Source organism: Aspergillus fijiensis (assembly GCF_003184825.1).
Source record: "Aspergillus fijiensis CBS 313.89 unplaced genomic scaffold BO72scaffold_114, whole genome shotgun sequence".
Taxonomy (NCBI): domain Eukaryota; kingdom Fungi; phylum Ascomycota; class Eurotiomycetes; order Eurotiales; family Aspergillaceae; genus Aspergillus; species Aspergillus fijiensis.
The window spans coordinates 1-14,574 of NW_024469090.1; the positions used below are offsets into that span (position 1 = coordinate 1).

Consider the following 14,574-nt stretch of genomic DNA (forward strand, 5'->3'; position numbering starts at 1 on the left):
CCCCCCCCCTCCCTCCCCAAGCGTCTCAGACCAGGCTCAACGCGTCACTTCCCGGCACAACAAACACCTCCCAATCATTCAAGTCGGCGAACAGACCCATCTTCCTATCCTCCACAGCGTGCAGGTGAAAGTCCCGCCGTTGCCAGACGCCCTCAATGACCGCACGCATTCGCGCAACGCTCGACACACTCCTCTTGGCCATCTCCATCAGCAGCCGCAGGACCAGCCGTCGACGGCCACTGTTCTCGGCCTCCATGCTGCGACTCGGGTTCTCGACCACCACGTCATCGAGAGGATCCAGCTCGACGGCCGCCACGAAGAGCGGCCACATCATCGCCTGGCTGGCGGAGCCCTGCGCGACCAGCGCGCTCAGCCCCGCGAGGATTTCCTGGACGGTGACTTTGACAGCGGGATCGCAGGGCCGGGCCCCGTGTAATGCACATTGGATATAGACCGAGCAGGCCAGTCTTTTGAGCTCGGCCACGCGGCGGAGGGTCTCGTCTTCGCCCCCGACGGCGGGGCTCTGGACGAGATCGTCGAGTCGACGTTGGAGGTTCGAGGCGCGCGCGCGAAAGGTCAGCTCCTCCGACGCGGAGGACACCATGTGGCGGCGGTGGCGGCTGAGGTCCATGATCGCGAACAGGATTGACACCAGCGCGGGACTGCAGCCCATCCAGTCGTTGATGGTCACATCTCCCTCGGCCCAGTAGCTGGGTCCGAACAGATCGGCCTTCGCGCAGGCGGTGCGGCCCATCACGTCCTGGAAGGCGAAGAATAGCTCGACGAATTTCGAGACGGGGTCGCTTGGAACTGTGGGGAGGGCGAGAAGTGCGTCGGCCTGTCGCTGTTGCTGCTGGCGTCGGAGACGGATGATGTCCTTCGCGCCTTGCAGGTGGACAATCCAGCGTCGGTCGCAGTGATCGACGATCTCGTAGAGGCAGAGCAGCATGATGAGGACGAGGACTTCGGGGTCGGGGGAAAGAAGGAAGGATCCTCGATCCTCGCTCGCAATCCGGCGGCGAAAGCCACTGACGACCTGCGATTTGAGCGTCAGGGCGTGCACCCCGTAGCGTGGGTCCTGCTGGCTCCAGTGGCATGCTGCTAGGGCCATCAGGGCCTTGATCACCACTGGGGAGGCGGTCTGACAGTAGGGCAGGATGACAGCTGCGAAAGGTGAAGTGGTGCTCGGGCTTGGGGTCGTCCGGGGGCAGATCTGGTGGATGTAGTAGTCCAACAGGAAGCTTTGGTCCAGGTGGTTCCAAAGAGGTGAGATGGATAGGGCTGGTTGGATACTGAATTCATGCACGTTCCTGGCCGGCATGAGCACAAGATCCTGGTGATCGAGCAATTGCGGCAAGCTGTGACTATCCGCATGGATAAAGCTCCAGTGATGGATGACAGGGGTTGCAAGGATGGTCTGATCCGCCGTGGATGGTATAGATGGTATAGATGGTATATTCTCTGGGCTCGGCTTTTTCGAGGCACCTTTGCGCCAGACTCCCGTACGGCCGAAGGTGACCCCCCGAGCACGATAATCCGACTCCCACTTCAGAGTCACGGTGTCTCGGGTGCAGGAAAGGCCTTTCTGAAAGCAACGCGTACAGACCGGCTGTTTCTCATCGCATTTCACTTTGCTACGCCGGCAGTGGGAGCATCCACGGTGGGAGCGGGTGCGCGGTCCACTCATTGTCTGGTGGTCCTCGTGTCCTCGCGGAAGTGGCTGGCGGGCATGATAGTTTGCTTTTCTTTTTGCACTCAAGTCTTACACTCAGCTCTTGTCTTCAGATTCTCTAACTCTAACATTCTTCAACGCTCTTTTGACCGGGGTGATTGAAAAGCAGCGATTTTCTCCTGTGGAGTCATAGCTTTGATAGAAGGAAGCTCCAAGCGATGACAAGGTTTGGAGTGGATCAGGGAGAGTGGTGACTGCTGTATAAGTCATGCACAAGCCATGCACAAGCCATGCACACGCCATGCACAAGCATTGCACAAGCAGTGCACAAGCAGTGTACAAGCAGTATACAGCTAGGGCACAAGCAGTATATAAGCTGTGCATAAGCTGTGCATCAACTATGCATTAAAACTGCCCAAAGTGGATTAGTCGAGATGTCAGGCGGGATTAAGAGGCAGAATTATCTCTCCGGAGCTTGATCCCAAAACAACAACAACAACAACAACAACAACAACAACAACAACAACTTTTCTCGATCATCAGCATGAGTGGTTGGCCAGCCCCCTGGTTTGAGGACGTGTTCTTTGCGGATACACTGGCCAAATGTGCGGCCCCCTGTCAAGGAATTGGCGCCTATGCGATGGCGCACACTGAGTAGAAGGTCTCTGCAGCCTACGTAGCGGCTTTCGCCGTCTGGGCAACCGGAGCCATGAAGGCTGTTTTTGCTCTGGGTGCTTGAGGTGGAGTTCGAGCAGAACCAAGCACATCTGAAACGGATCCAAGGGCAATATCAAGATCCACTTATTCTCGACGGAAGCAAAATCCCACCCGAAGACTACGCATCCCTGTATCGACTAAAGCAATTGTGACGAAGAAAAACTGGCTTGTTGGAAGATGGTCTAAAACGCTCTAGTTCGGCTCATCATACACACCCATCACAAACCCAATGGAGTGCCTCCTCAATACTCCAAAGAACGCAATCACACTTGCTTTGCACGAACGCGAATCCTCACCAATTGCAGCCGAATCTCAACAGATACCATCATTCGGGCATATGCAAGTGAGACTGTGGCAACCGTTCCTGACAGAAGGACAGTTTACTAGCCGTCCACAATTCTTCCGACTGTATTCATACGACGTCAGTCAGTCTTCGATCAGTGAGTGACGGAAGAAAAAGAAGAAGAAGCTCACGGGCTGCAACCGTCTCTTGCACTCCGGTTCCAGTGAGCCACCCTTGATGGAGATCTCCTCGGGCGCACTCTCCGCAACATCGGATATCGGGCTCCCACAGACCCCGCAGAAGCTGCGATGCACGGCAAGGCCTGAGCTGCCCACATTGGTGAAGGTGCGAAGCGGACCCTGGATATGCACCGTATCCTTGGGGAATGTCAAGATTAGGGCTGCAGGAGGGAGGTCATCAGAAGGATAGCTATGATCCATGATGGCAGCAGAACTGACCGTATGTGGACCCGGTGTTGCGCTGACAGTCATCGCAGTGGCAGTAGACCACGAGAGGAGAGGCCGGGTCGACGCTGTAGGTTACTGCACGGCAGAGGCAATGGCCGGAGAAAGTCATTGTTCAGGTTTCAGGGTTGAATTTGCCCGCCCTTGGAGGACTGACTGTAGGGTTATCATGAATCTATAAATTTACATACGCATGGCATGCACACTAAACCGGATCAGGCAGCCAAGGCGCAGGACTCGGGATTCCCCACCGCAACATTCATCAACTTATCGATTCAAGCTGTGTGGCACAACTCTCTCCGAACTTTCGAACTTTCATCGGGAGAATCCCTCCCAAAACATCACACATTATCTCACCCAACCAGCCTTATCAAGCAGCAAACTGACTGACCAGGGCTGGAGCTCGTGGTTGCCCTACAAATCACACGTGAAAATCCCCTTCCACACCCCAGAACTCGCCCCACAACATACCCCCATGCCAAGTGCATGCCACACCTGTCGCCGGCGTCGGGTAAAATGTGACTTTCGAGCCCCAAAGTGTGACCGGTGCGAGAAATCCGGGGTGGAATGTCTTGGCTATGGCAAACTGATCACCTGGGTGCAAGGTGTTGCGAGTAGAGGGAAGATGATGGGGAAGTCTTTCGAGTCTTCATCTACACCCCCCGTGTCCCGGAGCACGGAAATGCGTATCCATGTGCAAAGAGCCCTGATGGATCCCTTCCTACAGGACCTCAGCTCCGAGGCTCGCCATTACTTGAATCATTTCTACTCCCGTGTCTGGGAGGATCTGGTCATCTATCACCTGCCCATGCAAACTTGGAATCCGTGCAGCGAACTCTACTGGCGCTCCCAGACCTGTCCCGCCATGTTCCATGTCATTATGGCCATGGCTGCCTATCATCGGTATAACCTCATTACATCCAAGGAGCGTGCGCAGAGCATCCTGGTCGATGCACTCCAGTGGAAACAGGGTGCCCTGGTCCGATTTCAGACAATGCTCAGCCGAGTCCAACCAACAACGTGTGTGCAGGTGCTGGTGTGCTCGATGTTGCTGGCCAATTTCGATCTTCTCGAGTCTGGCAGGGATACATGGCAGCTGCATCTGGATTCAGCAGTACGTCTGATCAGTCTTATGGGTCCTTCAATCCGTTCCTTGGCGGGCAGACCAGAAAATGGGGGAAATTTGTTCGACCAGTGGGTCATATCCAGTATTCTCATGTAAGTCCTCACCTTTTCCGTCAAGCCTGCACGGTCACCTAATCGGAACGATAGCCAGAGTATCTTTGGCTCGACCTTCTCCCCAAGCGTAGGACATCACCATCTGTCTACACTCAACGATCCTACCGTGAGGGTGCTTGACTCCCTGGTTTTCGCCGAGGGTAACCATTTCCTCTCTTGTCCGGCCGAGCTAGCGAGCTGTATTGTCCTAGCATTTCAGACACAAGAAGACTCCCAAACTCCGAGCAGAGACGCCTGCCAAGAGCTATACGAGTCCGTTCAACAGTTTGACCCAGCCGCATGGGCCACCGCTATGCAGTGTTGGACTCCAGTCAATGACTACCCCGAGCGATTGCATATCGGATCCGCGTACAAGACGGCCGTGGTTCTCTACCTTTCACGGATGCTGCCCAATTTCTCCCCCGGCGGTTGTACACCCGAGCGGCAGACTGGACTAGTGCAGGCCGTTATCGGCCATATCTCGCAAGTTCCGCCCTCCAGCGCATTATTCAAGTCCACTATCTGGTCGTCTTTCGTCGCCGGGGCGGAGGCTACCGATCCCCATCACCGAGAGTGGGTTGCCGCTCATCTCGACGCCATCTCGGCGCAGATTCCCTGGAATACGACAGTCACTGCGACGGAAGCGCTACGAGAGGTCTGGAGGCGGGTTGACTTGCCACTGGCCGAGCCACGGTCAGCTCCAAGGAACTGGATCCAGGAATTCCGGCGCTTGAAGGTGGCTGTCTTTCCAGCATGAAGATTATGACAGTAACTATGAACCACCGAAGCAGCTTACTGAGCCGCTTACTGAGCCGCTTACTAAGCCGCTTACTAAGCACAGGCCTTGTCGATTCAGGATCGATGCCTCAGGCACCAAAACCCAGCTCTCCTCGATGACATCACCACTTGCTCCTCGTATTATTGCGTCTCCATCGCTTCACCTTTCAACAGACTGTACTTCCTGTACATCCATCCCACATGGTCTGACTTGAACCTTCCCACGGCCTTTCTCAGATACCATGACCGGCCACATCGTCGACACGGTCAGAGAGGACCACAATGAGATTCAAGCTTGCTATGGCCGCATCGTGAGCTCGGCCGATCGACAAGAGCAGATCCGCTTCCAGAATCTCTTCACCTGGGCGCTGGCACGCAACACCGTCGGCAAAGAGCTCGTCGTCTACCCTGCCTATGAGAAACACCTCTCGGCCGGGGCGGCGACAGCCGAGAAACGCCGCAAGCAGAATCGCGCCGTGAGTAACCTGCCAGCTGGTGCGCGGAGTGCGCGGAGACCATGGACCCTGATTGACAGCCCGGCTAGGTCAAAGAGCATCTGAAGAAATTCCAGACCCTGGATCCGACCAACCCCACTTTCATCCCCACGATCAAGGGCCTGATGGAAGTGTTGAGTCCGCAGATGCGGGAGGAGGAGAACAGCGACCTGGTCGATCTCGAGCAGGTCCTCTCCGATCACGACAGCATCAGCCTGTCCAAGTCGTTCAACCGGACCAAGATCTTCATGCCGTCGCGGGCGCATCCCAGTGCCCCCAGTAAACCGCCGTTTGAGACGGTCGTCGGACTGTTGACGGCGCCGATTGATCAGTTGGGGGACCTGTTTCGGAAGTGGCCTCATGAGAAGGATGTTCAAACGTGATCCGTTGATTGCCTACTTTAGCGCTTCTGTCCTTTTATGATTCCAGCTCCGGCTCCTATTTGGATCAGTCGTTCTGGGGCGGAATATTCTACTAATACTCGGTTGGTAGCTCATAATGGATAATGTATGTACTGTACGTAACTCAGACTGCTACAACAACACTTCCTCTCTCCAGCCGTGTAAGCCCGTCACATCCCCGTCTCTGAACCCCTAGTGAGACCGCCAGAAGCTCCTCCCCCACCGAAAGAGAAGAATACACCGGCCCACCAGACGCCCGAACGCGAGCGGAATCCCGAACTTGAACCAGGTGGCCGGCTGCCACAAGGCAGCGCCGGGCACGGCAATCACGGCGCGTGGCGCCGTGGACGGCGCCATATCCCTGACCGTGACTGACACCCCCGCGAACGCCTCGACAGCCTCCAGCATGATCGCGACCGTCGCCTCGGGCTGGCTCAGAAACGGAGAATGGCTCGTCGGCAGCTCGCGGTGCTCGACGCGCGCCCCCATCGCGCGCGCCATGCCCACCTGCATGCGCTGCGCCACCACGGGCAGGCCGCGATCCTCGACGGTGCCGATGTACCAGACGGGCACGTCCTGCCACCCGGCGTAGGCAAACTCCCCGCCCTCGAACAGGGCCTTCAGACTCTGCGTCGTCAGCTGCGACACCCAGACCTCCGCCTCCTCGCGCGGGAGGTCGTGGTAGAAGAGCTCGCGTGGTGGGGTGACCAGCTCCGCGTAGCCGGTCTCGCGGTTCGCCCGCCACGACGGGGGTGGGTGGCCGAAGAACGGGTCCATGAAGGCCAGTCCGGTCAGGGTGAATCCGGAGGCGATCAGGATGAGGCCGATCACGGACCCCGAGGTCGGCGAGTCGGATGGCCTACCACTAAGCCCCTTGATGGCGCTGTTGCCGACCATGCCCCCGTAGGAGTGGGCGACAACGACCACGTTGCGGCCCTGGGCGGTTTCGTGGGTGATGGCGGCGCGGGCGGCGTCGAGGTCATCCTTGAAGGTTGCATTGGGGTTGCCGGTGGTGGAGGGGAGGGTGATGGAGACGCAGTTGAGCTGATACTCGCCCTGGAGAAGTTGGATGATGGGGTCGTAGCAGGTGGGTTGATGCCAGGAGCCGGGGATGAGGACTAGGGTTGGGGTTGGGAGGTTGGCCATCGTTGAGTAGCCGTAACTTGATCTCACTTATCATTCACGTCGTATGATGACTATATGATATAGATATGGGTAAGATGTATGACAAGTGGTGAAGGATTTGTGCTATATGGAGTATGGATGTGGCTGTGGCAATGCCCCGCGGGGAGGATCGAAAATACTTTATAAAATACTTATCAGTTCAACCTTACGGGTACAGTACAGATCCACCCTATGAGTTACTTGGTTTGGACAGTATCATGGCCCCATTTCCCTCGCAACGCAACAGCCCGACTAGAACTCGGATTGAGCCTGAGAATTTAACGATGAACATGGATATACTGAGTACTGAGTAGTTGCTACTTGTATACCCTGTAAAGTAGCTGGATTTGCTATCACATCATATGATCAAGATATCTTCTGTGGCCTGAGGCAGCAATTTCTTAGTAAATCTTAGATAAGCATCAGCCCTTTCCCAAAGGGTTGTCCCAACAAAGGTTGCTGTATTTAGACGAGCAGAACAGTAATGAATTAATGAAAGGATCTCTATTCCCAGTGACCAATGAAGAGAATACAGAGGCATGACAGAAAAGAATAGAGGAAAGAGAAGTTTAAAGAAAAGAAACAATCAAAGTGCTAATCGAGGAAGAACGGGCAGTAGCGTCCTGTATAGTGAGTACATAGAAGCTTTGTTGTTGCCCAGTGAAAGGTAGAGTGTACAGTAAACCGAGACCACATAACAGCCTCGACGACTAGATCAACCATGCGGAGTCTTAGAACTGCTGCTTGTGATTCTAGACAGATTTGAATATGCCTCGGACGTCAACGCCCTGACGCAAACCTATCCCCGGTTCCATGACCTCGCCCATAATTGATACCTCTATTCCTATTTCGCCCAGACATGTTCCCCACAGGGTCTTCAGCGAATGGCGGACACATGTAATTGTGAGTCTTTGCGGAAAATGCTTGAGAGCCAGGTGGACATAGACCAGTTTTACACTCTTGGTTGAGCTATTGGATCGTGGGGGTGAGGACTTCATGGACTTACCATGCTGTATGCTTCGCTCACTACCGGAAACAAGGAAGCATGCAAGCTCCTATTAAAGCGACACGCGCTCCTCTACTGCAGGTGGAAGTTGAAATACTTTATCCGTGAACCTTTCCCCAGAGCGGCCATGCAGGCTGGGGCAGTTGTCTCTGTTCTGGCAGGCTCTAAGGCACGCCAATATTTGGCCGGCTGTCGGTGAGGACCACGGATCGAAGACGGTCGAGATACTGGGTCTCGCGGCGTATCGCGGCTCCGTCAACACCTTCAAGCAAGTCCTCAGTCATTGTGCGGTGTTTTTGGACCCCGAAGATCCTGCATATGACACTGTTCTCGTGTCGGCAGTCCTGGGCAAGCAACCAAAGACAGTCCAGCTATTTCTTGAGGCCGGGTTTGATGTCAACGGTCTCTATCCCCGAACGCACGGAAAGTTAGCGACCCTACTATATCTCGCCATTCGACATCCCGAACTTCAGCGCTGACGCGCGATCTGGCTGGACGCAGAAAAGGGTGAAGAAGATAGCGTGGAGCAGTCCGACAGTGCCCCCAAGCCCCTACAGGCTATGTCTCGAAATGACATGTTGTGGACGCAGTTTCTGGTCTTCAAGGAGATCAGGTGCTACTACTGGCGTGCCATTAGCCCTGTTCCAGATTTTTGAACGCCTGCTAGCATAAGAGGTCCGCTTCCCTAGATTGTATCTGTATATTTACTACCTCATTACCTCAACATGATGCTTTCGCTTTGAATCCAGTTTCCCTTAGCTCTCATCTCAGCTTTCCTTCTTTCCCCATGATTTAGGAAAGGATATGCACATGAACCACCCCCTCCCTCGGCGGAGTATCTATGGGCATGTTCTCCGTCACCAACCACTTTCGCTCCAACGCAAATCAAATAGATTGCCTGTATGCGGGGTTGTGAGACAAGCTGGCGACTTATGGTGGACTATTGCTCGAGGGGAGGCCGCTAATGCAGGCAGGCAAGGGCCGTGGCGGCCCGCTTCACGAAGCGTCCATAAAGAGCCAGAGCCCAGACCAGCCCAACTTCGGGGATCATCCGGAAAATCGGTCGATCACACCCTCACTAGCAGGCTTGTCTGATTGTTTTCCTGTTTCTGGCTGGCCCAGAGGAGTGTGTGGTGGAGGAAAGATGGTTTGTGCTACTCTTGTTCCCCTCATTCGAGCGGTTTTGCAAGACACCCTAACCTGTTTGCTCACCTATCCCACTGCAGAGTGACGTCTCGAACTACTACATCAGGCGGAGTACAGTTGATACTTATCATGAGGTTTGGTCCCTCGGTCACGCCATTCTGATTCATCTATCTTTGCGGGCCAGGACTTCTCCCAGTCAACGGAAGGACATAGATGGCTTGTCTATAAAGCTGCCCTCATCCCCCAAGGCTCAAGAACCTATGTTCAACCACCAGCATCAGATCTAGACTCAATTGACATCTAAAGACAACTGAGTAACAGGAAACGCCACAGCAAAGCCTTCCCCTCCAAGATGAGCTCTTTGTTGAAGAACCCAGTCCAAGAGGCAGTCCAAGGCGCAGCCACAAAAGCCGTGCAAGACACAGCAGCTACTGTGATTGATATCAGCAAGGCGGTGGAGCAGCTCCTGGACGGTACGATCTCTCCGCTTGGCCAACCTTGGGCCATTGATTCGACAGACCTCGCAAGTACTGACCTCTATCAGGTCTTGCCAGCCAGCCACAACAGGTCCTTCATGTCTATTCGTACAGTGATCAAACCAGAGCCATCGAGGAGAAATCATGCATTTCGTTCAAGAGTCTGGATGTGAATATAATTAAACTGTCTGATGTTCGAGACCTCCTGGTTAGCGAAAAGGTCTTGGAGCCGACATTGTAAGTGCCCGCACCGAGACAAAGTCAACAACATCCATTCACCTTCGTCCTACAGGCTATGGAGCTCGTTCTGCAATCAGCGTGGGGCTAAGGTCTTGGATTCCACCGACTACAATGCGTACCTTGCGATCCTGAACGAGAAAGTGAGTAGCACCTCTCTCCGGTGCCCACGCAATCTCTAACTTACTCGGGACATAGTCGAGCGAGGTTGGGGTAAGTTCCAGCCGACGTAGCCTTGCCATGTTCCTATATTGATCTCTATCAAGGACATTGCGGAAGACAACAGCGATGTCTATCGAGTCTATCTCAAGTCAGAGAAGCTCATTGACTATGAATACGCGCGTAGCCTCTTTGATCGCGGTGTGAGAGCTAGCATTGATGTGAGTCCATCGGCAACATACCTGACCGCATCGTGGCTGACCCTTTCATCAGAAGAAGACTCCTGATCTGCCCGTGGCTTCGAAGCCCAAGGCTGCCGAGCTGCCCACCAGCTTCAGCCACAATATCTTCCTGAACCCCACAACTACCTTCTCCATCGTGTAAGATGACCTACCCAAGGGATGCCCTTGCGCTTACTCATGGCCGCACTGTCAGTCATCCTGCAGATATGTCGGAGACGCAGTGGAATGTCGTCCTGCGCAACAACGCCTTGCTGAACGCCTATCGAGTGGTCGACGCGGGCAAGACGATTGGGAAGATAGTGGAGCGTTCCATGCATCCAGGTAGCACGATCGAGTCTCACCTACCCGATCCCTGTCTTATATACTGATGAAGTCTGCAAGCCTTCGCTCTCAAGACACGCTTGTTCCAAAACTACGAGATTTCGGCCAGTGCGGCCTCGGATTCGATTGCCAAGAAGGAGGTAGGTCATATTTGAGCAGGCATGGCTGGTTTTCACTGACTTCGCATGGCCAGCAAATGCTGAGAGTCCCTCGATATCGGATTGAGGACGATTCCTACATTGAACAGTTTGAGAAGACCAGCTCGGTCTCGCGGGCGATTGCCCAGAGCTCCCTGTCTCAGCTCGCAGCTGAATTGGCTATGTATGCCTTGTCCCCATCTCTACGCTCATCCAGGCGATACTGATGCAACACGTCTACAGAGAGGGCGGTGCGTTCGGGTTCAGTGCCAGTGCCTCCGCTAGCTATGGGGAAGATAAGTCCTCTTCTAGCTCTGAGACCTCAAGTGAGGACAGTCGAGTCATGACTATTACCTACAACGTGCGTAAGCTCCTACAGTTCCATGGAAGCGTGACATGCAAGTCCATTTGCTCATCCTGCTGCCCGGAACAGTTTCCTCGCGTGGTTCTGGAACTCGACGCCTCGAGCCTCGAGCTCTCCGAGGAGTGCAAATTCGACTTGGCAGCCGTGAGCACTGCCGCCGACGTCGACAGCTTCAAGAACAAGTATGGCCGCTTCTATCCCACCCGCATCGAGCTGGGAGGGAGACTGCACTCCTCGGAGAAATCGAGCTCCACCAGCACCGCCGACAAAGATGAACAAGCGAAGTCCATGCGAGCCGCCGCGGCCCTCTCCTTTTCGTCTGCGTATGTGCAGGCCTCGGCCAAAGCAAGCTACGGCCAATCCTCGGATTCGAGCTCGCAGAACTCGGCTGCCTCGGCCACCAAGTCCATCTCCTGGGAGGCCAAAGGCGGTGATACTCTCCTGTGTAATGAGTGCGTTGATTCCTGTCTCTGTTCCCCTTCCCGCTCATACGGTGTTCGAGTCGCTAATGATTCACGTCCACTCTATACAGTCCCCCTGCATGGGCCTATACCGTTGGTTCCTTCTACAATTGGCGAGCTGTCAAGGTCGGTAGTCCAAGTCCTTTCCACTATGAAGCGAGTCTCTCTAACATTCTGAGCACAGCAATCCCGGGTGCTTGCCCTCGAGGATGTGATTGCCAGCATCCCAGGGTGCCAGGACATCAAGCAGAAATTCGCGGACATTCTCCGTACGGGCAGTCAGACCAAACCGACCAGCTCTCAGGTCGCGGTCAAGTTCAAATTGATTCACCGCTGGCATGGGAAGACGGTCACCATCAAGCCAAGCCAACAGGGACCGCGGTACCGTATGTTGCCAAACTCCTCTTTCTCACCATCCTATCGGATATTCGAGTGTCTGGGCTAATGTACGCTGGACGCGTGGCAACGCTCACAGGGGAGGAGATTTTCAAACGCACCAAGACCAACGTGATCACCGAAGAACGCCGGAGATACTTGAACGAGCTCTCTGAGGCCGTTGCCGAGGGAGTCCCGCTGGAGGTGCAGACGGACAGCAGCTCCAACAGCAATCAGAAGCTCTGCATCAACGTCGAGAGCACCGAGACCAACGGCAAGAATCAGGTCAAATATAACTACCCCTATCGTATCTACAACAGCGGAGACGGGGACGTCTGGCTTGGTGCCAGCCCCGTTCTCCAGGGCTATCTGAACACCTCCCTGATCTGGGCCGGCACGCGGGAGAACGCCACCACCTTCCAATTTACCAGCAACAAAGCGGGGAACAAATCGGTGTACGTGCAAGAGGGCGACGAGGTCTTCATTGACCAGTTCGACAAAGAAGGTAACGCTATCAGGGCAGCGGCGTGGCTGCACAGTCCGGAGGGTTGCATTGGTACACATATCGACTCTCTCCAAGACCCTGAATATTACTGGTTCATATTCAGCTACTCGAAGTGATGAGGCTGCAGAAAAAAGATCGTGGAGGCGACGGTGGCGGGGTTTGTTTGCATCTTACCAGGGCTTCCGTCCATGTATGTACCCTTGACCGTTCGCATGAAGAGTTTAGTGCAATGGAATAAATGCCATTATGTCCCTTCCCTGAGACTGTGATTTCAACTTGAGACTGAATACAGGACCCAGCACCCAGCACCCAGCACCCCTCCGTACTATACGTACGTACTATACTAACATCGGGAGATGAAAGCTCCACGGTTGGCCCACTTAGGGCAGGGCAGGACGTCTTAGCCCGAACGCCACCGTGAATGGCCTCCACTCGCACCCACGTCCAGAGTCTAGATCCCCTAGGGCTTCCAGTATCTCGGCATCTCATTCGTGGGCTCGTCTCGCACGAACTCTAAAGTTCGATCGATGTTACGGTGGGGGATGACAAGGCACCATATGGGTCAAGGCACGGAGTAAACTACGTAGCATTTAAAAATGCAGACCCATAAAGCATCCTATTCTTTCATTGATTCAAATCTACCCCTGCAGCACCTTAGCCACCACCTCATCTGCACTCTCTTCTACCACCCCCAACAAGGGCGAGTCCGATTCCGACCATGAAGGCGCCACGACGCACCGGGCCTGCCCTTTGTCGAACATCTGCGCGACCACCAACTCCAGCCTCCACATACCATTTCCCTCCTGAAACTTCCGGTGCCCACTCTCCATCAACCGCTGCGCTGAGTCGCGCTGCACCGTCCACTGCCGACCCGTACTAGCGCGCTGAAAGGCCCCCAGCAGCTCATTCTGATTCGTGACAATCGAGAGAACCTTGACGAAGCGGTTCGCCGTCTCCTCCGGATGCAGGAGCACCCCAACCACCGCCTGCCCGATCCCCGCCAGAGTGGTACCGGAGAACCTCTCCGTGCCCGAGTCGTAGATGATAGCCGCCGCGCGGGCGATGTCGAAGCCCATCATAGGGAATTTTCTCATAGCCTGTACCGCACCATAAACAATCACCAAGGTTAGCATCTTACTCCTCCCACCCAACATTTTGGGATTAGGGGGGTAGAACGGACCCAATCAATCGGATTCCCTGTCGTGATCCCCGTAAACGTGAACCCGGGGTTCTCCCGTGCCTTTTGTTGCGCGAGATCCCACCCCACGCGGCGCTGCGCGTGGATGGCGCTGAACTCCGGCAGGCTGTGGGGGTTATGGCCCCAGCCGAAATCGTCGATGATGAACCGTTGCACCCCCGCCGCTGCAGCGGCTTCGACCATGGTTGCTTGCGCGGGGATGCCCCCGGGCCCGACGACGCAGATGGCGGCGTCTTGGCCGGTCAGAGCGGTGGTCAGGTCGGCGAGGGTGTAAGGGGTCCGGATGATGGAGAGACCCGGGGGAAATGTGGAGGTGGACTCGGGGCGGGTGATGATGGTGATGGCGAAGGTTTCGGCGCGTTGCAAGGCTGCTGTGATTGGGGTGCCGAAGTTGCCGGATGCCTGTGGGCGAGGTCAGTGATTGTGATCTGGGGGCTGAAGGAAGAGATGGAGAGTAGAGACGTAGACGTACTCCGAAGATGGCGACTTTGCGAATGGTAGGCATAATTGTGGTGGGAGGTGAGGTTGGACAGTGGTTGTTGTTGTTGTTAGGGTTAATGTTGTCAACGGGAGAACACTGGGCGGGTTGGTTGCACTTTATGTATAGCGAGAGGCTACAAGATGGCCTAGTAACTACTAAGTTAGTACCTAAGTTAGTGCCTAATACAGGACTAAGCTGACAGACAGCATTAGTAATTCAATAAGGCTGTGGACCTGTGGTTGACTCACCAAACCAGGTAGAGTCTATCCATGACTC

At 54.9% G+C, this 14,574-nt stretch overlaps 9 protein-coding genes across 9 annotated transcripts; 5 read left to right on the top strand and 4 right to left on the bottom strand.

Moving 5' to 3' along the window:
• Nucleotides 1–24: 24 nt before the first annotated feature.
• BO72DRAFT_453965 (fungal specific transcription factor domain-containing protein) lies at nt 25–955 on the bottom strand (the record flags this gene model as incomplete). Its single annotated transcript, XM_040946115.1, has 1 exon — nt 25–955. Exon 1 carries the CDS (start codon nt 947–949, stop codon nt 26–28), a length of 924 nt encoding a protein of 307 aa, XP_040795127.1. The 5' UTR covers nt 950–955.
• A 318-nt stretch (nt 956–1,273) lies between these two features.
• BO72DRAFT_453966 (uncharacterized protein) lies at nt 1,274–1,854 on the top strand. The gene has a single exon (XM_040946116.1). It carries the CDS (start codon nt 1,301–1,303, stop codon nt 1,832–1,834), a length of 534 nt encoding a protein of 177 aa, XP_040795128.1. The 5' UTR covers nt 1,274–1,300; the 3' UTR covers nt 1,835–1,854.
• A 694-nt stretch (nt 1,855–2,548) lies between these two features.
• BO72DRAFT_453968 (GFA family protein) lies at nt 2,549–3,254 on the bottom strand. Its single transcript, XM_040946117.1, has 3 exons — nt 3,131–3,254; nt 2,864–3,072; nt 2,549–2,795 (listed from the first exon to the last, which is right to left on the bottom strand). The coding sequence occupies exons 1-3, from the start codon at nt 3,246–3,248 to the stop codon at nt 2,715–2,717; spliced, it is 408 nt and encodes a 135-aa protein (XP_040795129.1). The 5' UTR covers nt 3,249–3,254; the 3' UTR covers nt 2,549–2,714.
• Nucleotides 3,255–3,418: 164 nt separating this feature from the next.
• On the top strand, nt 3,419–5,242 carry BO72DRAFT_28872 (Zn(II)2Cys6 transcription factor). Its single transcript, XM_040940353.1, has 2 exons — nt 3,419–4,354; nt 4,409–5,242. Exons 1-2 carry the CDS (start codon nt 3,612–3,614, stop codon nt 5,109–5,111), a joined length of 1,446 nt encoding a protein of 481 aa, XP_040795130.1. The 5' UTR covers nt 3,419–3,611; the 3' UTR covers nt 5,112–5,242.
• On the top strand, nt 5,212–6,156 carry BO72DRAFT_453971 (uncharacterized protein). Its single transcript, XM_040946118.1, has 2 exons — nt 5,212–5,607; nt 5,676–6,156. Exons 1-2 carry the CDS (start codon nt 5,374–5,376, stop codon nt 6,006–6,008), a joined length of 567 nt encoding a protein of 188 aa, XP_040795131.1. The 5' UTR covers nt 5,212–5,373; the 3' UTR covers nt 6,009–6,156.
• On the bottom strand, nt 6,094–7,453 carry BO72DRAFT_453972 (alpha/beta hydrolase). Its single transcript, XM_040946119.1, has one exon. The coding sequence runs from the start codon at nt 7,170–7,172 to the stop codon at nt 6,219–6,221; it is 954 nt and encodes a 317-aa protein (XP_040795132.1). The 5' UTR covers nt 7,173–7,453; the 3' UTR covers nt 6,094–6,218.
• A 550-nt stretch (nt 7,454–8,003) lies between these two features.
• BO72DRAFT_502209 (uncharacterized protein) lies at nt 8,004–8,852 on the top strand (the record flags this gene model as incomplete). The annotated part of the gene is made up of 3 exons (XM_040949038.1): nt 8,004–8,093; nt 8,358–8,598; nt 8,698–8,852. 3 exons carry the CDS (start codon nt 8,004–8,006, stop codon nt 8,850–8,852), a joined length of 486 nt encoding a protein of 161 aa, XP_040795133.1.
• Nucleotides 8,853–9,335: 483 nt separating this feature from the next.
• On the top strand, nt 9,336–12,847 carry BO72DRAFT_442716 (uncharacterized protein). The gene is made up of 15 exons (XM_040943523.1): nt 9,336–9,343; nt 9,423–9,815; nt 9,887–10,055; nt 10,111–10,198; nt 10,254–10,268; nt 10,322–10,435; nt 10,488–10,594; nt 10,650–10,777; nt 10,838–10,917; nt 10,971–11,098; nt 11,158–11,275; nt 11,348–11,730; nt 11,811–11,865; nt 11,924–12,125; nt 12,215–12,847. Exons 2-15 carry the CDS (start codon nt 9,695–9,697, stop codon nt 12,733–12,735), a joined length of 2,229 nt encoding a protein of 742 aa, XP_040795134.1. The 5' UTR covers nt 9,336–9,343; nt 9,423–9,694; the 3' UTR covers nt 12,736–12,847.
• Nucleotides 12,848–13,240: 393 nt separating this feature from the next.
• BO72DRAFT_453975 (aromatic alcohol reductase) lies at nt 13,241–14,487 on the bottom strand. Its single transcript, XM_040946120.1, has 3 exons — nt 14,290–14,487; nt 13,800–14,219; nt 13,241–13,716 (listed from the first exon to the last, which is right to left on the bottom strand). The coding sequence occupies exons 1-3, from the start codon at nt 14,320–14,322 to the stop codon at nt 13,258–13,260; spliced, it is 912 nt and encodes a 303-aa protein (XP_040795135.1). The 5' UTR covers nt 14,323–14,487; the 3' UTR covers nt 13,241–13,257.
• Nucleotides 14,488–14,574: the final 87 nt, after the last annotated feature.